General features: G+C 61.7%; 2 protein-coding genes and 1 long non-coding RNA gene across 5 annotated transcripts; 1 reads left to right on the plus strand and 2 right to left on the minus strand.

The window, feature by feature from the left end:
* Positions 1-402: 402 nt before the first annotated feature.
* Positions 403-3,431, minus strand: LOC136169893 (uncharacterized). Its single transcript, XR_010663457.1, has 2 exons — positions 3,124-3,431; positions 403-842 (listed from the first exon to the last, which is right to left on the minus strand). It is a non-coding gene; the product is annotated as an uncharacterized lncRNA (long non-coding RNA).
* On the plus strand, positions 1,411-9,365 carry SIGIRR (single Ig and TIR domain containing). Of its 3 annotated transcripts, none has more exons than XM_065938122.1 (10): positions 1,411-1,505; positions 5,386-5,548; positions 6,339-6,537; positions 7,040-7,173; positions 7,256-7,396; positions 7,754-7,897; positions 8,070-8,172; positions 8,238-8,388; positions 8,575-8,761; positions 9,036-9,365. In XM_065938122.1, exons 2-10 carry the CDS (start codon positions 5,542-5,544, stop codon positions 9,197-9,199), a joined length of 1,230 nt encoding a protein of 409 aa, XP_065794194.1. In that variant the 5' UTR covers positions 1,411-1,505; positions 5,386-5,541; the 3' UTR covers positions 9,200-9,365. The 3 variants fall into 3 exon arrangements, with proteins under 3 accessions (XP_065794194.1, XP_065794192.1, XP_065794193.1); XM_065938120.1 differs by lacking the exon at positions 1,411-1,505 and adding an exon at positions 3,556-3,748; XM_065938121.1 differs by lacking the exon at positions 1,411-1,505 and adding an exon at positions 3,556-3,748 and having other exon boundaries at positions 7,076-7,173.
* Positions 9,366-10,566: 1,201 nt separating this feature from the next.
* On the minus strand, positions 10,567-19,161 carry PKP3 (plakophilin 3). The gene is made up of 14 exons (XM_065936651.1): positions 18,832-19,161; positions 17,179-17,374; positions 15,191-15,267; positions 14,432-15,057; positions 14,224-14,347; positions 13,529-13,733; positions 13,009-13,183; positions 12,407-12,524; positions 12,167-12,334; positions 11,902-12,087; positions 11,525-11,678; positions 11,110-11,302; positions 10,939-11,026; positions 10,567-10,766 (listed from the first exon to the last, which is right to left on the minus strand). Exons 1-14 carry the CDS (start codon positions 18,910-18,912, stop codon positions 10,731-10,733), a joined length of 2,427 nt encoding a protein of 808 aa, XP_065792723.1. The 5' UTR covers positions 18,913-19,161; the 3' UTR covers positions 10,567-10,730.
* Positions 19,162-25,604: the final 6,443 nt, after the last annotated feature.

The raw sequence follows: 25,604 nt of genomic DNA on the forward strand, positions 1-25,604 counted from the left end.
ACAAACTGGAAAATTATTAATGAGATGGAAGTACCAGACCACTGTACCTGCCTCCAGAGAAATCTGTATGTAGGTCAAAAAGCAACAGTTAGAACCAGACATACAACTGACTGGTTCAAAATTGGGAAAGGATTATATCAAGGCCGTATATTGTCACCCTGCTTATTTAACTTATATGCAGAGTCCATCATGCAGAATGCCAGGCTGGAATCAAGATTGCCGGGAGAAAAAAGCAACCTCAGATATGCAGATGATACCACTTAAATGGCAGAAAGCAAAGAGGAACTAAAGAGCCTTTTAATGAGGGTGAAAGAGGAGAGTGAAAAAGCTGACTTGAAACTCAACATTCAAAGAACTGAATGGTATCCAGTCCCATCACTTCATGGCAAATAGAAGAGGAAAAAGTGGAAACCGTGGCAGATTTTATTTTCTGGGGCTCCAAAATCACTGTGGACGGTGACTGCAGCCATGGAATTAAAAGATGCTTGTTCCGTGGAAGGAAAGCTACGGTAAACCTAGAACGGAGTATTAAAAAGCAGAGACATTACTTTGCCCATAAAGGTCCACACAGTCAAAGCAATGGTTTTTCCAGTAGTCGTGTACAGATGTGAACTGGACCATACAGAAGACTGAGCAGTGAGGAAGTGATGCTTTCAAATTGTGGTTCTGGAGAAGACTCTTGAGAGTCCCTTGGACGGCAAGGAGGTCACACCAGTCAATCCTAAAGGAAATCAACCCTAAATATTCGTTGGAAGGACTGTTGCTGAAGCTGAAAATTCAATACTTGGGCCACTTGATGCGAAGAGCTGACTCATTGGAAAAGACTCTGATGCTGGGAAAGACTGAAGGCAAAAGGAAAAGAAGGCAGCAGATGATGACATGGTTAGATAGCGTCACCAACTCAATGGACAGGTATTTGAACAAACTCTGGGAGATGGTGGAGGACAGGGGAGCCTGACTTGTGCCGCAGTCCATGAGGTAGAAAAGGGTGGGACCCGACTTAGCGACTGAACAACAGCGTTAGCTGGGAAACTGAGGTCCACATGGGCAAAGGCCTGGAATGCAGCAACCTCCCGCTCTCCTCTGGTTTTCCGTGGGCTTCCACGGAAAAATGAGGAGTGCCTGCACCTATTGGGGCAGGAGTCAAGGCGGGCTTCCAGAAGGAAGAGGAAGAGCTTGGGCGGAGGGGCCCAACTGCCGCAGGGCCCCTGGGGGCGGCGGAATTTCCAAGAAGTCCGTGGGGCACCAAGACTGTCCGGGTCGGTTGGGCCGGTTTGGCCTCTGCCTCCAGGCCAGGCGGCCGCGGCTCCACAGGGCTGAGCGCAGGACATCTCTGAGCATCAACCAGCCTGCGGGCGCGAAGCGAGACACTTGGGTCCGCCCTCGCCCCGGCCGCTGGGCGGGGCCGCACCTGCCGCCGTCGCCGGGGCTGTCGCCGCTGCGCACCTGGCCCAGGTGAGCCGCTCCGCCCTCGCGGCCTCGCGAGCCTCGAGTCTGGGCCGCAGGTGAGTGGAGATCGCTGCTCCTGTCGGCGGAAGTGCGTGGCGGTTTTCGGCTCTCAGGAACCAGGACCGAGCCTGGAGCCTGGGGGGGCCGAGGCGCCTCTTCGCCCGCGGAGCCTCTGGGCTGTGACGGGTGCGGTTCCGCAGGAACCGACTCGGAGCCGGGCCCGCTGCGCCCGTGGCCGGAGCTTACCTCAGTCCTGGCCCTCGGGGTTGCGGGGGCGAGGGCAGCTTTCCCCGCTCCGCCCGCGGCCCTCGGCCAGAAAAGGGAAAAGGAGCGCCACGGCGAGCGGGGCCCGCCTCCGCCCCAGAGCGGAGCCCAGGCCTGAGGCCTCACGGGGAGCCGCCGGCCGGGAAGCCTGCCGGCGCCGCCGCGCACCTGTCTCCGGGCGGAGCTACCTCCGGCCGCGCGGCCCCGCGAGCCCGCCCTCCGCGCCCTCCAACCGCACGCGCCCCGCCTCCCCGCTCGCCGCAGCCAGAGGGCAGGGTACTGAGGCCGGCCCACCCTCCGGAAGGCGGGGAGTACGGTGTGAGGGCGCGGGGTGCAGCAGGGGCCTCTCGGCTGTCGAGGCCGCAGCCCTTTGGGCGGGTTCTTTCCTTCGGGAGAGACGTCCGGGGAGGAAGCACGCGCCAGGCGCAGAGGGCCGCCTGTCTCAGATGACGGGGTCGCTCAGGCCCTCTGGGTGCCAAGCGGCCGGCCAGACGGCAGAGCGTGCAGTCAGGGAGCGGGCGCGGGCCGGGCCTCCGGGCCGACGTGGAGCCCGGGGGAGGCGGAGCGCCCGCGCGAGGCTGGGCTTTCTAGGAACCGCGGGGCGCGCGGCCGAGCGCGGTGGGCGGTGCCGGGGGCGGGCTCCGGCTCCGCGGGCTGTTCGCTGGAGCGCCTGTGGCGCGGGGGTTTCTTTTCCCTCTGGGGAAGGGGCCTAGGGGACGCGGCGGGGACGCCGGCCGTGAGCGGAGGCGGCGGGGCGCCCAGTCGCGGGTGTGAGGCGGGGACGCCGGCGGGCTTGTGGGGCGGCAGGCAACCTGACGGGCGCTCTGGGAGGCAGCAAGGCTGGTGGGGACACCGGGGACTACCTAGCTCTTTGCCTCCGCCTGGGTGCTTCTGGGCAGGTCGCTGACCGCCGGCGGCCATTAACCTGTCCATCAGGTGCTTTGTTGCTCACTCAGCCTCAGGGCCCTCCGGGGCACCTGGAGGAGCTGCGGCTCAATGGGGACGGCGCGCAGGCAGGGTCTATGGGACCTGAGCCCAAGATGCACCATCATCCACAGGCCCTGAGGGCCACGGGGTGAGGGTGTTTGAGCAGGGCGCCTTGGAAAAGGTCAGATTAAGGATGTAGGATGAGAATGCTCCAGGGGAAGGCCCTGCCCCATCGGCGAGAGCAGGGACGGGGCCACAAAGGACCCTGCCTGATTTCCATGAGCAGGGCCATCAGCCACCAGTGCTGGGCCGAGAGTGCCAGGTCAGTCTAGGGTGAGGGTGCAGAGGAATCTGTGGTGACCTCAGGCTGCCCCCGACCTGGGTTCAGATCTGGGAGCCTCACTGAGGCCTCCTGACTGCTTCCTTATGTAGAAAAGGGGGCTAAGGTAAACGTGATAACCCAAGCCCCTTGTAACTGCTCACCGTTTGGAGGCTACACCTTGGAGGTGGCCAGGGCGGGGGCCGGAGAGCCCTGCTCAAAGTTCCATCATTGGCGAGGTCCGGGATGCTCGCTGGGGCGAGATGCTTGCCCTCTCCAGGTGCCGGGACCACAGGGCCATGCTGCCCAGCTCCTCGTTGGTGTGCGGGACAGCCCTGATTGGGGATCTGCTGGCCAGGACCCCCACATATCACCATGGGCCCTGGCCTTCTAGACCTAGCCTGAGAAGGGAAGGCCGGGGCCACAGTGGACTGGGGCGGGCCCCAGAGGAAGGAGCCGCTTGACTCAGAGTTACAGGAAGACTGGGGCAGGCGGGGCTGGCGGGGAGAACCACCAACTGCCCGCCAGCCCGCCGGGGAGGAGGGGAGCCTGGGTGGGGTTTAGGTTTAGGAGAGGATGTGACTGCAAAGCCAGGAAGCTACGGGGAAACTTCTGATTAAAACACACAAACAAGAGCCAGGTCCCGCGGTGCTTGGCGATGCATCCGGGGCCGCTGTGCCGCTTTAGACTGGGCCGGGGGCCCAGCTGAGCAAAGCGATTGCATCCCACCTCGCGTCAATGACCTCAGTGACAGGCATCCCCTCCTCAGGAGGAAAGAGCTGGAACCAGGTGACTTCATGCCTTCCCTGCTTAGCGTGAGCCTGCGTCGCTGTCCTCAGATGCCTTTCCCCGCCTGAGGCCTGCCCTCAAAGTCAGGCCTGTGAGCTTGTGTGTGCACGTGTGTGCGTGGGGCAAGTGTGCCTGTGAGAGGGTGAGGGGTGATGGGAGGCCGAGGGTGGGTGTGAGGAGCGGTGTGTGCGGTGTGGGGTGTACACAGATGCACTTGGCGGTGTGCCCTGGGGGATTTTGCAGCAGGTACCTGTGTGCCAGGTATGTGGATCACCATGGTGTCAGAGGTGTGGGGAGTGTGTGTGTGTGCAGGGGGACCACACGTGCAGGCATGAGTGGTGTGCAGGGGGTGGGTGTACAACACAGAGAGTGTGCAGAGGAGAGGGAGGGTTGTAGGGGGGTTACTGGGCATGGTGTGCAGGGGAATACCTGTCACCTGGCCATGTGGTTTGGCCTTAGCTTCCAGGAGCCACCTAGTTGACTTTCCAGGGGTCAGAGGTGTGTGAGCGTGTGGAGGCCAAGGGGCCACGGCTGGCGTTGCCCTGGACCTGCTGGTCTGGGTCGGGGGTGCGAGCTGCCCAGGCCCCCAGAGTTCTTCTGGTTCAGGGACCTCCCCGACCGCCCTCCACTCCAGATGGCTCCTGGCAGGACCCTCTGCCCCCGCCTGCTGGGAGGGAGCCTGTGCTTCACCCGTTTGTGAGGAAGTCCCAGCCCAGCCAAGGCAGGGGCTCCAGCTGACCCTGGGTCCACGTTGGGTGCCCCCCCGTGCAAAAGGAGTTGGGGGAACTCGTCCCCACAAAGCCTCACGGGCCCGTGAGTGGGGAGGGGCCTGAAGGAGCCGAGGCCCCAGTGCGTCCACTCACAGGGAGGAGGGAGAGGACTGGGTGCCCAGTGAGAACCTGCCTGGCACCAGGCAGCAGGTACCCGAGGCCCGGGAGCCAGGAGGCTGTCCTCAGGCTCTGAAGCTCGGGCTTCACTGCCCTGCCCAACAGCCCAGGTCACTGAGAGCTTTTTGTGTCAAGAGGTGTGTGTGTGTGCAGCTGCCACCTGTCTGGAGGGCAGTGGTCCCACCCTGCGTGGGAAAGGTCACCTGTGGGTTGGTGGGGGTTTCCCTTGAAGAACCGATGGACAATGTGGATGAAAGTCTGTGGTCTGAAGATGACAAATGGGTGGGGGCGCCCACACAGGACCTGGAAGGAAGGCTGCCCCCGAGACCAGCCTGAGCCCCGCGTCCCCTCCTGCCTTGACACCTTGGCCTCGAGTGTTTTGTTCTTGCGTGCATGCTGCATCCAGGCTGGGAGTGAGGCCCAGTCAGGCTGCCAGGCACTCACAGCCCCCAGCCCCTTGGAGCCTCAGTACAGGTTGAGTACGGCCATACACAGCCCCTGTCTGTATGAGGCGGCCTTGTCCCAGAGGACCTGGGAACCAGGCCAGCTCCTGGGCTCAGGAAGGGTGCCAGGGGTGCTGCCCATCCTGGGCCGTCGGGTGTCCCTGGGGCAGACGAAGTTCAGTCCAGGCCATGCCCGGTGCTCTGCGGCTTCCGCAAGACAGCTGGGGCAGAGGCAGTGCTTCCGAGGTCAGAGTTACACGTTAACTCATCCTGTTCTTGTTTAACTTGCTCCTGGGGATGGCGGCAGCCTCTGACCTGTCCTGGCGCCCTGACTGACCGGCCACAAGGAAAGAGAGTGAATCTTGCTCAGCCCTTGGGGGATCAGTCTGCTCGACCAAGGAGCCCCGTGGCGCTGGAGGTGGCACCAGTGTCCAGCCTGCCTCGAGGAGGCCCCAGCCAGACCATGGCAGGTAGACGGTCAGAGAGGGGTGGGCATGGGTTCCACTCCACCTCCTGCCCCAGGCTGGCTCCACTCTGCAGTGTAGTTAAAATGGGCCCTCCTCTTCTCCTGCTCATGGGGGGTCGGTAAAGCCCAGGGATACTGGGAGTGGGCACCGATGGGGGCCCACTGGGGATTAGGTGGGTAGATGTGGGCTACTGGGAGACCTCACTGCCAAGATGATGGCTTTCTTCTTTGACGGCTGGCTTGGGTGGACAAGGAAGTTCAGGTCTAAGGGAGGTGAGAATGCTTGCCTGTGGCTAGGCATAGAGGGTCCTGGAACCCCAACTTTCTACCAGGTAAAAGGTGCTGGCATGTCCAACCCAAGTCTCCCAAGTCACTACTGTCCAGCTGAGGGGTCAGGGCCTTGACGTCACAGAGTGGGCCACGGGTGCACACAGAAAATATGTGCTTGCTCCAGTCCTGGGCACACAGGCAGCTGGGTGGATCCTGCTGTGCTGGGGTGGGGGTGGGGTCACCTCAGCCATGACTCTGGCCACTGCCTTCCACACTGACATCCTCTCTGAGGACAGGGCAGCCACATCCAGGGCAGGCAGAACACATAAGAACCAGCTGCTGTTGGGAGGAGACGTGCCAAGGGCCAGGCCCTGTCCCCCGGGACTTGTGGATGGACACGGTGTGGTTACCGAGCAGCATGTGCCACTGGCCTCCGTGGTTTTTTCCTGGCCCACCGACCATCTGTGCACAGTGTGAGGCTGGCATCACAGGCACAGGTAACCCACTGGGTCCTCTTTCTGCAGGAGCCTGCGACAAGGCCCCTGACTTCCTGTCCCCGTCTGGAAATCAGGTCCTGGGGCCTGCCCTGGGCAGTGTGGTCACACTGAATTGCACAGCCTTGGTGGTCTCGGGACCCCACTGCCCCCTGCCCTCAGTACAGTGGCTGAAAGATGGGCTGCTGCTGAGCAATGGAAGCATCTATGACCTCCATGAGGACTCCTGGTAAGAGAAGAGGTGTCCAGGGTCAGGGGACATGCTGGATATACCCACAGCCAGTGGCCTCTCTGACCTGCACTCTGGTCTATAATCACCTGGACACGGGCTGGGGAGCGACTGGCCAGACATGACAGGGGCAGAGTGACACTCTGGATGCACACTAAGTCAGTGACTACAGGGACAGATGGCCCCTCTAGACACTCACCTTGTAGACCACCCAGGGCCATGGGTGCCAGCAGAGTGCTACGGCCTGAATTTACTCATTGACTGCTGGGCCAAGCCTGGGATCTGAGTAACTCCAGGACCCGGACCCAGGATCAGGGTGACTGTCCCAAAAGAGATCCATATCCTCTTCATGTTCTGGCTGTTTCTCTTAGCTTACGGTCTAATGACTGCCAGGAGGCCCAAATCTGCAACCTCTTTGGGTGAGTCCCAGTCAGCTGGGGCTCCGGGGCATCTAGTGATGCTCTTGGGCCCCAGGTGAGGGGGCAGGGCCTGGTCTCCCCAGGGTCAAGGCCAACTGGTCAGAGGTGCTTGTGTCCAGTGTCCTGGGAATCAACCTGACCGGAGCTGAGGACTTCGGGACCTTCACCTGCTCCATCCAGAACGTCAGCTCCTCTTCCTTCACTCTTTGGAGAGCTGGTGAGGGGGTGCACTGGGGTACAAGGCAGAAGGGAGCCCTCGGAGGGTGCTGGGGTGGCTCAGACAGCGGCTCTGTCCCCAGGCCTGGCTGGACATGTGGCCGCGGTGCTGGCCTCACTCTTGGTCCTGTTGGCCCTGCTCCTGGTGGCGCTGCTGTACGTGAAGTGTCGGCTCAATGTGCTGCTCTGGTACCAAGACAAGTATGGGGAGGTGGAGATGAACGGTGCGTGGGGCCCGGACGTGGGGGAAGGGGGCCTCCCTCGGCTCAGTTCTGCAGGGGGGGTGAGGAGGCATCTGTCCCTGGAGGGCTCTGGCGAGTGCTCAGTACAGGAAGAGGGGTGTCCCTGTGCAGACCAGGACGGCACGGGGCGGGCCGAAGGGGGTCACGGTACCCTGGTTCCAGGCCGCCACCTGGAATCCTGTGCAGAGGACGAATCCAGGCGGTGCTTGAGCCGGGATCTGCTGAGTCTCCTCTGGGGGGCTTGCCTGGCTTTCCTGGCACCGGGGGGAGTTTAGGGGACCCTGAAGGTGGCTGGTGCAGGCCGGGAAAGCGGCCGCGCTGACCCGCCGCCGTCCGCAGACGGGAAGCTCTACGACGCCTACATCTCCTACAGCGACAGCCCTGAGGACCGGAAGTTCGTGAACTTCATCCTGAAGCCGCAGCTGGAGCGGCATCGTGGCTACAAGCTCTTTCTGGACGACCGCGACCTCCTGCCGCGTGCGGGTACCGGCGCCCCGCCCCTTTCCCCTTGGGCCCCGCCCCCGCTGGGTTACAGACCCCGCCTTCCAAGGCCCCGCCCCCAGGGCCCCGCCCCGTCGTGTCCCCCGCCCCTCCCGGGGCCCCGCCCCTCCAGGGCCCAGTCTGTGCTGCCCCGGCTGATGCCCGGATCCCGCAGAGCCGTCGGCAGACCTCCTGGTGAACCTGAGCCGCTGCCGGCGACTTGTGGTGGTGTTGTCGGATGCCTTCCTGGGCCGGGCCTGGTGCAGTCACAGCTTCCGGTGGGTCCCCGCGCTGGGCTGGGTGGGCCTCAGCCGTGCCCGCTCTGACAGTGCCGCCCTCGCAGGGAGGGCCTGTGCCGGCTGCTGGAGCTCACGCGCAGACCCATCTTCATCACCTTCGAGGGCCAGCGGCGCGACCCCGCGCACCCTGCGCTGCGCTTGCTGCGCCAGCACCGCCACCTGGTGACCCTGCTGCTCTGGAAGCCCGGCTCTGTGGTGCGGAGGGGCAGGGGGGCACGGGGTGCTGTGGATGGGACTCCGTGAGTGGAGGCCCCGTGGTCAGCCGCCCAGAGGAGTGGGCTTTTTGGGGCCGAGGAAGTCGGGGTCTTTATATGTTGGCACCACTCCGCCAAACCCCATTCACGTGTTCACACACCATTAACTGCCCCACCTTGCCTCCAGACGCCTTCCTCCGATTTTTGGAAAGAGCTACGGTTGGCGTTGCCACGGAAGGTGCAGTACAGATCGATGGAGGGAGACCCCCAGACCCGGCTGCAGGACGACAAGGACCCCATGCTGATTGTGCGCCGGCTCCCAGAGGGTCGGACCTTGGACCCTGAGCTGGACCCCGACCCCGAGGGGGACCTGGGTATGCCCACCAGCCCCACCCCTGACCCCGAGAAGCTCAGCCTGAGTTGGAGGGAGGCTGCATAAGGTGATGGAGCCCCCAGAGGGGTCCAGGTGGTGGGGACCGTGCCCTGCAGCCATGGATGGCTTTAACTTCCAGCACCTCCCATCGCCTCTTTCCATAGAGGTGGTTGGGCCCAGGGCCTGCCACCTTGCAGCAGGGGCAGCTGGGAGTGACCTGGCAGAAGGCAGGCAGTGTGCAGCCCAGCCTCAGGCCTGGCGGTGCCCCTCCCCAGGTGTACGAGGGCCTGTCTTTGGGGAGCCACCAGCTCTACCACATGCAAGTGCGGTCTCGCTTGGAGAGGGCCAAGGCAGTGAAGTGGATGTGTCAGACCTTGGCTCCCGAAACTACAGTGCCCGCACGGACTTCTACTGCCTGGTATCGGAGGACGACGTGTAGCCCTGCTGCCTGGAGCAGTAGGGTTGCCAGGGGCGCCGGGGGGCAGGGCCGGGTGTTTTTAATCCCACACAGCAGGACCTGTCTACTTGTAGTCCTGGGACCTCAGGGAAAGAGAGTGGCCCCAGCCCCAGCTGTCCGCCTCATGCCACAAATAAAGAACTTTTGAATCCCACCTGAGTCTTGGCCTCTCCCCTGGGGCAGGAAGTGGGTGTGCAGTGTCCTGGGTGGAAGGCCCCTCACTCCCATCCTGGGTCCTCCAGGGCCCTGGTTGTTGTTCAGTTGCTCAGTTGTGTCTAAATCTCCGACCCCATGAACTGCAGCATGCCAACCTCCCCTGTCAGAGCTTGCTCAAATTCATGTCCATCATGGTAATGCCATCCAACCATCTCATCCTTTGTCACCCCTTCTCCTGCCCTCAATCTTTCCCAGCATCAGGGTCTTTTCTAATGAGTTGGCTGTTTGCATCATGTGGCCAGGGTGCTGGAGCTCCAGCATCCAGGGCCCTGGACCCTGCCCTTGCCTCACCTCACGGCCACCTGGCTGGCACACCTGGCCGCCACTCAGACGCTGCCTCTCCCTCCCGAGCCAGCTCGGGCACCCCTCTCAGTGCCCTCTTCAGGTCTCCCTGCTACAGGTCGTGATTGTTTGCAGTCCCACTATGAGCCGGACGGCCCCTGGGGGGCAGGCCCCTCACAGACTGCAGCTGCTGAGCTTTGCGGAAAAGTCTGTTGAAAATATCTGTGGGAGCGTCACGACCAAATGGCCTGACTTGGTGGGATGGGGAGGAGTCCCAGGGCTCCTGGACCCCAAGCCTCAGTATGAGTGAAGCTGTCAGGGCGCCCCAGGGCGGGGCAGGGTAGGGAGATGTTGGGTTGCAGATGCCACCTGAGCACGCCCCAGCAGGGTGGCACTAACGCCAGCCCCCACTGCGGGGAGCACACTGCCCCCAAAGAGGTCATTCCTCCGCACATGTGTCTCACTCAGCCCGGGGCCGCCTCTGCCGTCCACCTCAGCGCCTCTGCCCTCCGCCGGCTCTCCTGCTGTTGGGACGCTCCCTCCCCCTATCCTGTGTCCCCTGACCAGAGAGGTCTGTGCATGGGCCCTGGGGGAGTGTCCTTAGGGGCAAGCACAGCCATGCCTGGCTTTGGACCTGACCCCAGACCTGACCAGCCAAGGAAGCACGAGGGGCTGTGTTCACGGCCACCTTTATTCCCACTGCTGGCTGTCCCAGGGCACCCTGGGCCACAGTCAGCGCTACCTCTGCCAGTGTGACCTGGCCACCACCCCACGCATCAGAGCAGCCTCAAGCCCTGCCCCCCCATGCCCCGCAGAAGCCAATTCCCCAGCTGCAAACCCTCGTCCCCTCCCCCGTGGCCCAGGCCTTCACGTTGCATGTGGACAGGGCTCCAGCGAGAGGCCCCTGGGCCATCCTCAACCTTCTCCTCCAGGCCGGCTGGTGAGCAGCCCTGAGCTGAGCCCTTCCCTAGGAGGCTGGGTCACATCGCATTCTCCTTCTCCAGGAAGGCTTCGCCTATGGCCCCAGGAAGTCCTCCTTCCGGTAGCCCTTCTGCAGTGGAGAGGGGACCCAGAGTCAGGGCTGTGCTGCCCCGCATCCAGCGTGCTGGCAGCAGGCCCCCGGTCATCCAGGCCTCCTGTGCCACATGGCTTCCCTGTCCCTGCCGTCCCGCCTCCACGCCCCACACTTGCAGCCCTGCCTGCCCTGGACCACAGGAACATACCGCTCGGAAGTCTCGGTGGAGCTTGTTGTACTGCCACAGGTTGGCCAAGAGGCTGGAGGCCGCCCGGGAGGACTTCTCACTGTCAGGGCTGGGGGGTGGGGGGCAGGGGTCAGCGGGGTGACAGGCAGGGCCAGCCGGGGGGCAGGGTGGGTGCGGGGTTTGGGCCCTGACCTGTCCCGCTTTTTCTTGATGAAGACTAGCTTGCGGAGTCCGTCGAAGTAGAGCAGGTCCCGGGCAGCCACAGGACTGGCCACTACCAGGTTGTTGAGGACAGCTATGATGTTTATCAGCACGTCGGCTGGAGGAGACTTCTCACCCACGCTGCCGGGCAGCTTCTCGATCAGGTGACTCACCAGCTTGGTGGCTGCCAGGAGGTCAGGGAGGTGGGTTCTCCACCGCCCCCCTCCCCCCGCCACCACCTTGGCATCTGCCGTCCCCTGCTGCCCCCAGGGAGCTGGCGTGCCTGCCTGTCCACTGACCCCAGCCTCCCAGAAGCTGGCCCCAGGGCGGCAGTAAAGGCAGAGTCCAGGCGTGCACCCAGTCCGCAGGGGAGGCGGAACCCAGGCTGCAGGACGGCCAGACTCACACATCTCATCCTTGTTCCTGGCGTTGCGGGACAGGTTTCGGATGAGGCCCGTCAGTGAGCGCAGCTGGTGGTGGTCAGCAGTCCGAACTCGATCCAGCAGCGGGTTCAGTATGCGCTCCTGCTCCAGAGCCAGCCGGCTCAGCACCCCTGCCCACTGCCAGCAGAAGGGGGGCGGTGAGCGAGGTGCTTGGCGCCCTGTGCCGCCTGCGGGTCAGGCCCTGCCAGCCCAGACCTCCCGGCGCCTCCCTCAAGTCTGGTGCAGAACCCAGGTCCTCAGGAGCCAAGGCCTGAGCCATCTGGGGCGCTGACCTCACTCTCCTGCTGCCGCTCAGCGGCCCCCGCCTTCCCGTCCTGCCCGGACTGGCCTGCCGCCTCACCCTGCGGTCCCCCGCGGTGATGTTCTGCAGTGCCCCGGCTGCTGCCTCGGTCGTGTGCCGGTTGAGCTCGCAGCGCTGCAGCAGCCGGTTGTAAAGCCCCACGATCTGGGGGCTCCACAACCACTCCAGGCCCTTGGGGTCCTTAGACACCTCAGCAAAGGTGAGTGCGTCGGCCGTAAGCGGCAGCTGGGCAGGAGGGCACGGAGGGTCAGCTGAGGTCGCCCAGGACCCCTGCTTCTGCCCACCCACCCCAGTCTGGGCCCACCTCTCGGAGCCGCCGGCTCTGTGGCGTGAAGCAGCCCACCGCCTCGCCTGGGGGTACCCCCGTGTCCTGGCGGCCCCGGCCCTCCAGCCGCTGTAGGGCCGAGGGCGGCATCTCGTCGTACAGGCGGTAGGACAGGTTCCTCAGCACGCACACGGCGTTCTCCACGCTCTGCGGACAGAGGGGACCGTGGTCAGGGCAAGTTGGTGCCCCTGGGGCCCCGGGGCCCGGGCCGACCCTCACCTTGTCCTCACACTTGCCCACGTCCAGGGCGTGGTTGATATAGGTGACCAGGGCGTCCACCAGCCCGTGGCACTCACGCATCTTCTGGCGAGTGGCCTGGGAGGCGGAGCTGAGGTTCCTGCGGATGGAGGCAGATGAGAGGCCCGCACAGGGACCCCAGGCAGAGCCACCCCACGGGAATCCCCCAACAGAGCCCGTCCCACAGCAAGCTGAGCCCAAGGCTGAGCCCAAGGCTGAGCCCTGGACACCGATTCCCTGCCCGACCCGCCGTGGGCCCACCCCCAGCACCTCCTGCTCCTGGTCCCTGTGGGACACTGTCGCCCCCCACGCTTTTGCACGCCTACCCTCATCCACTCCTCAAATTGTCTGGGGTGGGGGCAGGTGAGAAATGTCAGATCAAGTCCCCGATTTAAAGAAATCTGAGCCTGCAGCCCCCAGTCTGTTGACATCTGGCTGGGGGGGAACACCTGGTGGCCACTCCACTGTGGGTCAGCACCTCTGCCTTGCTGGGTTCGTCCACTTCCCCCGGTGCCCCCGCCCCCCCAGCCCAGAGGCTCCACCTTGACCCTGGGACCTCAGGTCCCCACGACCACCCAGCGCACCTGAGGAAGCCGGTGGCGTTGTAGAATATCTCGGCTTCAGAAGCGTTCTGCTGGATGAGAGGCGGCCCGCCCGCCCCCGATAGGGGGCTCAGCACCAGATCTGTGAGCTGCTCCAGCGTGTCCCGGGCCAGGCGGTCCTTCAGGTGGTCACTGGAGGACAGGTTCCACAGGATCCCTGTGGCGGGTAGGCCGCGGGTGTGGTGAGGGCCCACCTCTGGGGACCTCAGAGGCCTCCGGCCCCTCTGTCTTCCTCAGGTGGCAGGGAGGAGGCTCCTGAGCTCTCCCTGCAGCGCACTGCCAGCCTCACCCACCAGCCCTCGTGGGGACAGCCTGGGTGTGACCCAGAGGGCCACAGGGCTGCAGCGGGGCAGAGAGGACGACCCTTGGGGACGTGGGCCCTGGGGCGGAGGCTGGTTCCAGAGAGACGTGCCCAGGTGGGGGCCGAGGGAAGAGGGGCGGGAGGTGCGGGAGTCGGGTGGGAGAGGGCCGGGGTAGCAGGCGGGGTAGTGGCCTGGTCCACCTGTGACGTTCTTGCGGAGCTCGTCGTCCTGCTCCCGCAGCGCCCGCAGCAGCTCGAAGATGCCGTTCTCCTCCACCAGGACCAGCTTGTTGTCCGCGTTGTCGTAGACGAGGTTGCGCATGGCACCTGTGGCGTGGCGCTGCACTTCCTGGTTGGCGTGGTTGAAGAGCTTCACCAGCCTGGGCACAGCCTGCAGGCTGCGGGCCTGCGGGCACAGGCATGCGGGTGTTAACAAGCGTGCACACAATGGATGGGTGTGTGCAGATGTATGCAGATGTGCGCAAAAGCGTCCAGATGTAGGCAAGTGTATATATTAATAGATGTGTATGTACCTATGCAAATGTGTACAGAGGTGTGCAGATGTGCTCAAAGGTGTGCAGGTGTGTGCAGAGGTGGCAGGTATAGGCAGGTGTATATACTGATAGATTTGTGCATACATATGCAGGTGTGCACAGAGGTGTGCAGGTGTAGGCAGGTGTGAACACTGATAAACTTGTGTATACGTATTCAGGTGTGCACAGGGGTGTATGGGTGTGAGTACATGTGTAAGTCCATTGCTCCCACCCTTCCTCTGCTGGAGATGCTCTGGGTAGGCCCAGGTCTGCCCAGTCAGTGTGGGGGTCAGCGAGGGTGGTCAGGGGCCAGAGGACAGTGACTGGAGGGGGTCCACGGGTGTGGGCGGCAGGGATAGTCACCTGCTTCTTGGCGGCCGCGTCGCTGTAGCACTTGTGCTGAATGTAGGCGGCTCCCAGCACCTGCAGGTTGGGGTCTGAGGCCATGAGGTACTTGACTGCTGAGGGCAGGTCGATGTCATCAAATCTGCAGAGGCAAGAGACGGGTTAGGCTGACACGAGGATGGCCCGGGGTGGTGGCAGAAGCTCCCCGCAACCTGTCCAAGCTCACCCGCTGCTGAGCCTCTGCAGAGTGCGGTGGCCGCCGTAGCTGTCCAGCCCGCGCATGTCTGGCAGGTGGCCCGAGTCGCCAAGACTGAGGCTGCGCACAGAGGGAGCCCGGGCCACGGGCTCCAGGACGCCCCCGGGCCCGCCCCCAGCCAGGCCACGGCTGCGGTGGCTGCTCTGGAACCGCTGCAGGGTCCGCATGGCGGGGGCACGGATGGTCCGGCTGGGGGGTCCCTCGGTAGCCTCTGGCCAGTCCAGGCCCCCAGCCCGGCTAGAGCTAGAGCTGGCCCGGCGCTCGTAGGCAAAGGCCCTGTGGGAGGACGTGGCCGCCGGCTCCAGCTGCTCGGACACCACGCTGTATCTGTCATCTGGGCCCCCGGGCCCCAGCCTCAGCGAGCGCAGGGACAAGGTGTCATAATCCGCCCGGCTGCCCGCCCCCCCACGCTCGTGGAAGGACACAGGCCGGGCGGGCACCGGTGTGGCAGGCAGGGCACTCCGGTACCCTGCAGCCCCAAAGGCGCCACCCCCGTTGTGGACGGAGCTCAGCCTCCGACTGGAGCTCAGGTCCATGGCCGAGCGGGAAGACCAGGAGGCAGGGCTGTAGGTGGGCTTGGAGATGGGCCGGAAGGTCTGTGGGGCGGGGAGGGGAGGGGAGGGCAGTGAGGGGGCGCGGGGGCTCAGTGGGCCCCTCTTCCGGACTGCGGAGCCCAGCCCCCCTCGGAACCTCCCTCTCAGGGCTCTGGGTTAGAAGGGCGTCACTCACCGAGGTTTCCCCGCTCAGGCCCTGGGAGCGAGAGCTGAAGCCGGCCTGCAAGGTGTGGCACTGAGCCCGGGACGCACCTGCAGACGGGGCAGGGGCAGCACAGCCCGCTGGGCCAACGGCAGTTGCTGGCCTCCTGCTTCCCCTCCGCCCTGAGGCTGCTGGGGCAGCCGGGCGCCTCGTCACCCCTTCAATAGCCCCCCGCCCCCCGCCAGGGGGGACAGACGCGCCCACCCTGCTGAGCTCCTGGTGGCCTGGGGCCTGGGGCGGCCCCCTCGTCAGCTCCCTCGTACCTGCCAGGGAACGGTGCCCGGCCCTACGCCCAGGTGGCCTCACTGACCCCTGTGGGCCTGGCCTGTGCTGTTGGCCGCAGGACGGTGACGCTTGGGGACACGCTGTGTCCCGGGGCCGGTCCCCTCACCCACCAGGCAGGGCCATCCCCACCCTCAGGCACACAGGCGCCAGCCAGACTGCATGGTGAGTGGACAGGGCGGGTGGGCGGGACGCGGTGGGTGGGTGAACAGACTGGCGCGTGAGCGGGTATCTAGGCCGGGAGAATGGAGGGATGCTGAAGGGACAACTAAACGGACTGCGGATGAGCAGGCGTGCAGCAAGAGCTGAGAACACCCCGAGAGGAGCAGGGCAAAGGTCACACCAGGCAGCCCCGTGGGGGCCTGGCTGGGGTGGCTTCACTTGCTGGGCAGGGTCTTTGGATGGGGAGGGGATTCCTGAGTCCCACCTGCCCAAGGCCAGGGTAGAGAGACTGGGCAGAAGGGACTCAGGGCAGGGGTGAAGAGGAGGGGGCCCCCTCTCAGCCTCTGCCTCAGCTAGGTCTGGAGGGACTCCCCAAACTGGCAGACCCGCCCTGGTTAATGAGGCTTCTGGGCAGGGGCTATTAACCCTTTGATGCCAGGGAGGCTCAGCCTGGGGGGACACACCCCCAGCCTGGGGACCTTACCCCCACCCCAAAATTATAATTCTCTTCCCCCTAATTGCCAGGGTAGCTGGGGTGGTAATTAACCCCTCCCTGCTCCCTCCTCAACCCCATGACCCTTGGGCATCCAGCTGGGCCACCAGCAAGGCTGACAGGCCCAGGGCGGGGAGGAGCCCGGCGTCCCCAATGCTGGTTGACCCGCTTCTCCCGACCAGCACTGGCGGCCAGTACCGGGAAGGGCCCTCTGAGCATCTGTGACCCGGGCTTGACCCTGACATCCCACAGGCTCTTCTTCCCGCCTGACTTTGGTGCCTGCTGCTGCGGCCTGGCAAGGAGGGGATGACACTTCCAGAAGTGCCCTGAGCTGGCTGCAACACTCATGCACATGCTTGCCCGGTGGAGCCAGGTCTCTGCACGCAGGGGCTGCCTGGCCCCAAGGGCGTTCCCTGCGGGCTGTTCTCAGTATCTAGGTCACTCTGGCAGGCCCGCCCCCTGCCGCGCAATCCCGCAGGGAGACCCTGGCCCTGACAAGCGGGCTCTCCTCCAGGAGCCCCAGACCTCGCCCCTCACCATCCTGTCTGCTCATTCCCAGGGGGCCGAGGGGTGGACGCCAGAGTCTGGGCATCTGTGTCTCCGGGGGACTGACGTGTATGTCCGCGTGTCTCTGAGACTGCGTGTGAGCCCGTGGGATGTGGGACGTGTGCGTGTCCTGGCTTTGCCGACCAAGATGGGCCCGGCCGGCCGGCCAGTCATGTGCCCAAGGCTTCTCCCATGTCTGGCTGGGGCAGGGGGCTCGGGGCACAGGGGGCAGGTGGGGCCCACCCTGGCTCACGGTGAGGACCCTGGGGTCCCTGCTGTGAGGTAGAGGCCCCACCCATGGCGTCTCCCACGCCTGGCGGGGCGGGGCAGGGCGGTGACTCAAGGCGGCCCAGGTGAGTCAGGGAGCTGAACCCAGAGTCGCCCGCCCCACGGCGGCCTCCGGCCCTGGCACCACCACGCCCCTGGGGCCACCCCCACCTGCCGCCCTCCGATGCCCACCCGGCTGGTGTCCACCTACCTCTGGCTGCCTCGGCTGCCCCATCGGGCTCGGCCAGCCCATTGTGCCGTGGCTGCTGGCCCAGCTGCAGCAGGCGCGCGCGGACCTGCTCCTGGACGCGGGCCGCCCTCAGTCGCTCCGCCTCCGGCCCCTCGGCGCCCCGGCGGTCCAGCTGCAGATCCGAGGGCAGCGCCAGGGAGCACACGCCCGCCTCGGGCTGCAGGGCGGAGAGCAGGAAGTTACCGTCCTGCATGGCGGCGGGCACGGGGCGGTCGGCCTGGCCTGGGCCCTGTCGCCACCTCAAGCCCGAGCTGTCTCCGCCGTCTCTTCCCGCGCGGCCCTGTCCCTGAAGTCTCCTCCCCGCTGGCCTCACCCAGGGCTGGCTCAGAGACCGACACCGCCCAGCCCTGAGCTCAGCGAGGGGCGGGGACACCTGGGCCAGGTGGGAGGGCGGGGCCGCTCAAGGTGGAATTTGGGCGGAAGAACAGGCCCTGCGCATTCCCCTTCCTTCCGCCCATCAGAAGGGGTCTGGGCCTTTGTTCTCCGCCTGTAAAGGCCACAGCTGGTCCTTTGGGCCTACTGTCCCGGGCGCTGGGAAAGGGCCCAGGGCGGCCACCTCGGGGTGTCAGGGCCAGGGCCCTCCCTGCCCTGGGAACGGGATACTCTAGGAAACTCCGAGCACCAGGCGGCCAACCCGAGGCTGGTGCGAGGCCTAGCAGGGGTCGGGCGCCAAGGGGCTGGGTTGAGGATTGCAGGCGTGGGGTGGAGCTTCAGGGTGAAGAGGGCTCTGTGGGGTCCGGGCCCGGATGCTTGGTGCCCAAGAGACCCCAGAAGCAGGAGGCTAGATGGGCCCACCCCAGGCTCATGACCCTCCAGATGTCCATCCCGTAGACCCCGAAAGTCGCCCCCAGCCCCGTCCTCTGCAGAGGCCTCCCAAGGGCTGGCTGGGCCCTCTCTGGTCCCCTCCCAGGCTCCTGCCCCCCAGGCTGTGGGGGTGGGAGGCCGTTCCCGACACGTGAGTCAGGGCTCAGCTCAGGGCAGGTGGGGCTGCCCCGGGGGGTTGAGTCAGAGGGGCCCTCCTGCCCCGGCTGGGGATGCAGGGAGGAACCGGCAGTCCAGGCCAGCAGGGACCCGGAGGGTTGGAGGTGCACGGACAGGGGCGGCCCAGGAGTCAGAGCAGGAGCGAGATCCCAGCAGACTGGGGCTTGCCCCAAAGTCTCCCTGGAGCGCCCCCACCAGCCAGACTCGCCTGCTCCACGGCCTCCTGGGGAGGCTTGGCCGGGATCCGGGACAGACCCCTGGTGGGCTGAGTGGGGCGAGGGCCAAGCCCAGCGGCCTCATGTTCTTCCTGGGCTCCCCTCGCAGAGTCACCATGGGCCCACCCTCACCGGCCTTCCTTCCCGTGAGAGACCCTCACCCTGGGCCCTGGGTCCCTGTAGGAAGGGGACATGGTCCCAGGTGGGAATGGTGGCTGGGGGCAGCGTCCTGGGGGTGAGGTAGGGTCGGGTCAGAAGGCAGCCCTAGGGGTGAGGTCAGTGCTGGGGAGGAGACTGTGGAGGGAGTCAGAGGTCAGTGTGGGGGGTGAGAGGGGTCAAGGAGGGCCCCTGGAAAGGTCCAGGTGATGCCTGGGGTGGAGCCGCTGGGCAAGGGGGATGCCCAGGGTGGGCGACCTACCCTGCCGGTGGTCCGGAGACTGCTGGCCCCGGGGCTCACCCCAGAGACGGCTGCTGCGGGCTGAGGAGTCCTGGGCTGCATCCCGGGCCCAGCACTGCTGCTGGGGCCTCGCTGTGGGCCAGGACTGCGGGGGTACCAGGAGGGCGGGGTGGGAACGTCTGCACGCCCAGCCAGCTCATCAGACCGGTTGCTTCCCTGGGAGCCGCGTTTTGTGTGGAAAAATCCCGGGAGACAAGTTTGTGCGGTGCTGAGTGTGCCTGGAGGAAGTCGCCTGGCACGGGCCTGGGGCCCGCCCTGCACTCGTCCACCTGCGGCCCAGCCCACCTGGCCGCACGCCTGGGGAAGCTGGCCTCTGGGGCAGATTGCAGGTGGGGGTCAGGCAGACACCCCCAGGGCCCAGTCTTCTAAGCCTGCAGGGTCCCCAGGGCCAGTTCCGTAGACTCGCCCCTCCTCTTGGCAGGGAGGGCTGCAGGTGGCCCCAGGCTGTGCTGAGCACCCTCCCACCACCCACCTTGGATCTCTGCCCTTTGTGGCTCCCTGTCCAGGGGAAGCCTGGGGACCCAAGGGAGCGTCCTCTAACCGCTGCAGGGCCTGAGGGGCCGGCTGTGCCTTGAACCTGTCCCCACCTCAAGCTCAGAGCCCAGTCCCACCCCTGGAACCAGCCTTCTGCTCCTGAGAGTCCCCCTCTCCCTGGCGTGAGTGCATGGGGGAGACAGCATAAGGACATCGGTGCTGGCTTGATGGGGGGCTTCCTGGAGGAGGGCATCCCTAGCGGGCGGGATGGCGGGGGGAGATTAGAAAACCTGGGAATGTGTTGGTGCTCTATCAAGTCTGAGATCCCAGGACCTGAAGGCCTGGAAGGGTGCTGGGTGCTCTTACTCGGGAGGTGGGTGGTGGGGGAGCCTGGACTCTGCCCTGGGGGGTGTGAAGGAAGGGCTGTGAGGGCCCAAGGAGCAGGCAAGCATTTACAGGTAAGGACTGCCTGGGCCGAGAGGTCGGGTTGGGGCATCTACGGGTGGAGGGGACCCCAGGCAGTTGTTACGAAAAGTCTCTGGGGGAGGGGTTGGGGATGAGCAGGGGGCGAGGCCAGAGTAGGGGCGGGGTGGAAGGAGGACTCTTTGCGGGCTTTGGTGACCTGAGCTGCGCTCACTGCGAAGGGGGAAGGGGCTGCCGGGTGTGTGCAGGCAGAGCTGGAGTAGGTACAGAGGGCCCGGCACCCCACTCGGTCGAGAGCCTGGAGGAGGGCGGAAATGGGGAGAAATGGTGCCGACGCAGGCAGCAAAATCATATTAACAAGACTCAGGAGCGCGCTGGAGCGCAGAGTTTAGATCGCGCGGGCGGTACAGCCTGCCGGCGCGGGGATGGGACCTGGCGAGGCGCTCACCGGCGCGGGCGCAGCGCAGGGCGAGGGCGGTGGGCGGGCGCGGGGAAACGCCCGTCTTGCAGCTCGCGCTCCGGCCAGCGCGTCCTGGCGCTTCCTGTCGGGGATCTAGCGCCCAGGCTCGAGAACCTTCCAGCGTCTGGCGGCTGGGTTCCCGGCAAGTCCAGCTTCGGGCCCGCCTCCTCCACGACGCCTACCTGGACTCATACCCGGCGCAGCGCTTATCCCTCTGGGGTGGGCACGCTCCGCGCCCCCTGGCGGGAAGGTCGCCGAGGGCTGCGGGACCCACCCCGACCCCACCGTCCCTTCTCAGCCTCCGGTCCGCCGGCCGGTTCTGAGCCCTTCCCAGGTGTGTGACAGAGCGGGCCACACGCAGTGACGCTGGTCTGGACCGCGGGGCAGCCGAGCTCCTCTGGGCCAGAGAGGGGAGCGGCAGGGCCCCAGAGAAGACCCAGAAGGGAACCGGGGGCCTGAGCTCATGGGTGGGGGACGAGTGCGGGGCACCCTTTGGGTGCTCCAGGGGGGGAGGAGGGGAGGCGGTAGCTGGTGCCCGGTGGCCTGGACCCGGAGGAGGCCCCCGGTGGCAGGGAGGGTGGAGGGAAGTCTGTCAACCCCGGTGCTTCTTCCGGCAGAAGGCCCGCGCCGGGTCCCACGGAGACGCCGGGCACCGCCCACAGGTGCGGGCTTCCCGAGAGTGGTCGGCGCTTTGCCCACAGCCTGCCCTTTGTCCTCACAGGAGCCCCGGCAGGCCGAGTTGTGACCACTCCATTTTACAGCCCCGGAAACAGGCTCCACAGGCTAAATAGGTTTCCAGGAGTTACAGAGTCAGTCAGGGAGCGTGGAAAGGTCGCTGGGCCGGCCAGCGGGTGGGGTCTCAGCAGAACCCCCATAGTCCCCTCGCTAGGGCCGGGCCACCTTCTCCACGGGGATTGAGCCTGGGTTTGTTTGCCTTCTCTTGGTGTTCAGCTTCAGCCTTGTCCTGAAAGGGGTTCCTGCCCCCCGGGCCACCCTGGCAGCTCTTCGCTCTCACCTTCTGCATGGGGGCTGGGGCGCCGGACCAGCTGTTGCCTTTCTGCTTGAACACCAGGGCTGGGTTACCCGTCAGCCTCCAACTCCCTTTCCTGCAGGACCTGCACGCTGGGGGCAGTCAGCTGGTCCAGCCCAGGGGAGGAGGCTGCGCTCCGGCCTGCTGCCCACGGGGGCCTGCACCTCCAAGGCCTATGACTTCCTGTGCGCACGTGTGGCCAATTTTTTGTTTTAAACTTTTGACAGTGGGCTGTGTTTCTTTCCTTCAGGAATGTTTTCTTCCGGTGTGTCACTGGGGTGTCTTTTCTCTTTCATTTCCGGTCTTTTCCGTTGTCTCCTCCTGCTGTCCTTTCCCGTTTCCTTTTCTGTGCATCCCTCAAAGTGTCTTCTGTTCCTGACTGGGTTTTAACAGTAGCTGTTCCTGTTTGAAACTCCTAAAGTGGCTTTTGTCACTGTAACGATGTTATTTTTCTCATTTATTTTTTTCCCCATGTGTTGTCAGATAGTTTTAATTTTCTTTGTTTTTGTCATTCATTTTTTAAAGGAGACTTTCTTTTTTGGAGCAAGTTTTATGTTCACAGCAAAACTGACAGGAAGGTACAGAGAATTCTCATATACCCGTGCCCCCGCCAGGCATAGCTCCCCCCAGTTATTGCATCAGCTGGCACATTTGTTGCAATAGATGAACCTGCACTGAGAAGTCATCATCACCTGGAACCCCTAGCTTACATCAGGGTTCATCTTGATGTTTTACACACTAGGTGTTTGGACAAGTTCATGGTGCCGTGCGCCCGTCATTCCAGTCCCATGCAGAGTATGGCCACCCTGAGCATCCTCTGTACCACCTGTTCATCTCTCCCTGCCCCTCCCCCAGCCTCTGGCAACCACTGATCTTTATATTTTCTTTGTAGTTTTACCTTTTCCAGAATGTCACAGGTTGGAATGTCACAGTATGTGGCCTTTTCTCATTTGCTTCTCTCAGTTATACGCGTTTAAGTTTCCTTCGTGTCTCATTGTGGCCTGACAGCTCATTTCTTCTTAGATGACTAATATTCCATTGTCCAATGTACCACAGTTTCTTCATCTGTTCACCTATTAAAGGATATCCTGATTGTTTCCAGGTTTGGGCAATTATGAATAAAGCTACTGTAAACATCATTTGCAGGCTTTTGTGTGGACATGTTTTCAGCTCCTTTGGGTAAATACCAAGGGGCGTGATGGCTGATCGCATGGTGAGAGTGTGCAGTTTTGTAAGAAGCCGCCCAGCTGTCTCCCCAGCGGCTGCACTGTTTGCACCCCACCCGTGCTGGACGTGAGCTCCTGCTGCACTTGGCGTCCTTGCTGCACTTGGGTCTGGATTTTGGCCATTCCGATAGGTGCATAGTGATATCTCATTGTTTTATAATGTGCATTTCTCTAATGACATAGGATGTGGAGTTTCTTTTCCTGTGCTCAGATGCCATTTGTAGATCTTCTCTGCTGAGGGGTCTGTTAAGGTTGTCTGCTCATGTTTCAGTTGGGTCTCACATTTTCTTGTTGTGTTTTAAGAGTTCTTTCTATATTTTTGAATAACAATTCTCTGTCAGATACGTTTTTTCAAATACCTTTTTCCTAGTCTGTGATTTATCTTCTCATTCTTTTGACGTGTTTTGCAGAATGGAAGTTTTTCATTCTAATGAAGTTCTGTGTGTCAATTGAAACTGAAAAGTGAAAGTCACTCAGTCATGTCTGACTCTTTGCGAACCCATGGACTGTAGCCTACCAGGCTCCTCTGTCCATGAATTCTCCAGGCTAGAATACTGGAGTAGGTAGCCGTTCCCTTCTCCAGGGGAATCTTCCCAACCCAGGGATCAAACCCAGATCTCCTGCATTGCAGGCAGATTCTTTACCATCTGAGCCATCAGGGAAGCCCTTCTTTGTTTTATTTTTGGCTGGCCTGGGTCTTCATTGCACAGGCTTTTCTGTACCTGCCGGGTGCAGGCTTCTTACTGGGTGCCTTCTCTTGCTGTGGAGCATGGCCTCTAGGGTGTGCCAGCTTCCGTAGTTGTGCCTCCTGGGCTCCAGAGCACAGGCTGAATAATTGTGGCACACGGGCGTAGTTGCTATGTAGCATGTGGGATCTTCCCAGATCAGGGATCAAACTCCAGGTGGATTGCCACTGAGCCACCAGGGAAGTCCTCAGTTATTTCTTTTATGGGTCAGCCTTTCGTGTTGTATCTACAACACCATCACCACACCCAAGGTCATCTAGGTTTTCTCCTGCACTATCTTCTAGAAATTTCATAGTTTTGTGTTTTACATTTAGGTCTGTGAGTCATCTGGTGTTAATTTTCATTGTCCAGTTGTCCCAGCACCATTTGTTGAAAAGACCACCTTTGCTCTGTTGTATTGCCTTTACTTCTTTGTCAAAGATCAGTTGACCGCATTTGCATGCGTGCTAAGTTGCTTCTGTCTTGTCCAGTTCTTTGTGACAAGAATACTGGAGTGGGTGACCATGCCCTCCTCTGGGGGGATCTTCCTGCCCAGGGGTCAGACCCGCGTCTCCTATGTTTCCTGCATTGGCACGTGGGTTCTTTAGCACTGGTGTCACCTGGGAAGCCCTGGCTGTTTTTATGTGGGTCTGTTTCCCAGCGCTCTCTCCTGTCCCACTGATCTGTCTAATCTTTTGCCAACGCTACACTGTCTTGATCGCTGTAGCTTTATAGGAGGGCTTGAAGTTGGATACTGTCAGCCCTCCCAGTTTACTCTTCTCCTTGAATATTATGCTGGTTATTCTGTCTTTTACCTCTCCAGGAAAGAATCAGTTAGTTGATTGGTGGGATTTTTTTTTTAAATAATTGGAGGAGAAACTACGTTTATCTGACTCTGGTAACAGAGCAGCTTTCCTCATTTCGCTGTGCTGAGCCTTCACTGCACCACACTGGACCTTTCACTGCAGTGCAGGGACCCTGGTTACGGTGCGGGGCTGGCTCAGTTGCCCTCCACATGTGAGTTCTTAGTTCCCTGACCGGGGATTGAACCCACATCCCCGGCATTAAGAGGGGGGTTTGTAACCTGGCATTAAGAGGCAGGGAAGTCCCGGTTGGTGAGGTTTTGATTAGAATTGTATTGAATCTACAGAGATCAAGTTGGGAAAAACACATTGTGACAGTATTGAGTCTTCTGATCCATGAACAAAGACTCTCTCTCCATTGATTTAGGTCTTTTGATTTCTTTCATCAGTTTTGCAGTTTTTATTTTTCTTCTTCATATAGATCTTATATATGTTTTGTTAGATTTTTACCTGGGTATTTATGTATTTTGGGGGGTGCTAATGTAAATGCTATTTATTGTGTTTTAAATTTCAAATAGTTCATTGCTAGTATATAGGAAAGCAACTGACTTTTGTATATTAACCTTGTATCCTGAAGCCTTGCTATAATTGATTATTAGTTCCAGGAGTGTCTTTCTTTTTCTTCTAGGCTAATTCTTTTGGGTTTTGTACATATACAAGTATGTCATCTGCAAACTAAAACAATTGTATTTCTTCTTCCTAAATCTGTAAACCTTTTATTTCCTTTACTTGTCTTACTGCATTAACTAGTTCTTCCAGTATAATATTGAAAAGTAGTGATGAGAAGGATTTAACATTTGCTCAAATGTGAACACTGACATACATCTTCCCCTCCCCCATCTGTGTCCTTGGCAGACTCACCACAACCTCAGGGCTTTGCTGGGATGTCACCGTCTCAGACTTTTCCTGACCACTATTTACAATGTCAGCCTCACTGAGACTCACTATTCTCTTTCCTGGCTTTATTTTTCTCTACAGCAGCTGCCACCAGCTAATATACTAGACATCTCTTTGTTGTTGTCTATTGTCTGCTCCCCCTCCCTTCACTAGAATGTAAAGTCTACAAGGGCGGGGATTCCTGTCTCTTTTGTTCACCAGGTTTCCGTCAGTCCCTGGCACATAGCGGGTACTCAGGAGTTGTTAAAATGGTTAATAAATCATGGTATATATGTGTTCTAGATTAGATGAAGTGTCTTTTTTTTTTTTTTTCTGCTTCCAGAGGTAATTATTTTTCTGATGTACATGCTTCCTCTGGCTGTTACATCCCCTCTCCCCCTTTTGGCAAAGTGATTGAGGAGGCCTTACAAATAGTTGAGAAAAGAAAAGTGAAAGGTAAAGGAGAAAAGGAAAGATATACCATCTGAATGCAGAGTTCCACAAAATATCAAGAAGAGGTAAGAAAACCTTCCTCAGTGAACAATGGAAAGAAATAAAGGAAAACAATAGAATGGGAAAGACTAGAAATCTCTTCAAGAAAATTAGAGATACCAAGGGAACATTTCATATAAAGATGGGCCAAAAAAAAAAAAAAAA

The sequence above is a fragment of the Muntiacus reevesi genome, chromosome 5 (genome assembly GCF_963930625.1).
Source record: "Muntiacus reevesi chromosome 5, mMunRee1.1, whole genome shotgun sequence".
Classification (NCBI taxonomy): domain Eukaryota; kingdom Metazoa; phylum Chordata; class Mammalia; order Artiodactyla; family Cervidae; genus Muntiacus; species Muntiacus reevesi.

Coding starts and splice junctions, on each gene's coding strand:
- SIGIRR (XM_065938120.1), top strand. CDS start 3,698: ATGACCTCAGTGACAGGCATCCCCTCCTCAGGAGGAAAGAGCTGGAAC. Junction 3,749..5,385: donor GAGGAAAGAGCTGGAACCAG/GTGACTTCATGC, acceptor GGATGGCGGCAG/CCTCTGACCTGTCCTGGCGC. Junction 6,538..7,039: donor GACCTCCATGAGGACTCCTG/GTAAGAGAAGAG, acceptor TGGTCTCCCCAG/GGTCAAGGCCAACTGGTCAG.
- PKP3 (XM_065936651.1), bottom strand. CDS start 18,912: ATGCAGCCCAGGACTCCTCAGCCCGCAGCAGCCGTCTCTGGGGTGAGC. Junction 13,184..13,528: donor GCTCCGCAAGAACGTCACAG/GTGGACCAGGCC, acceptor TACCCGCCACAG/GGATCCTGTGGAACCTGTCC. Junction 12,335..12,406: donor TGGGCAAGTGTGAGGACAAG/GTGAGGGTCGGC, acceptor CTCTGTCCGCAG/AGCGTGGAGAACGCCGTGTG.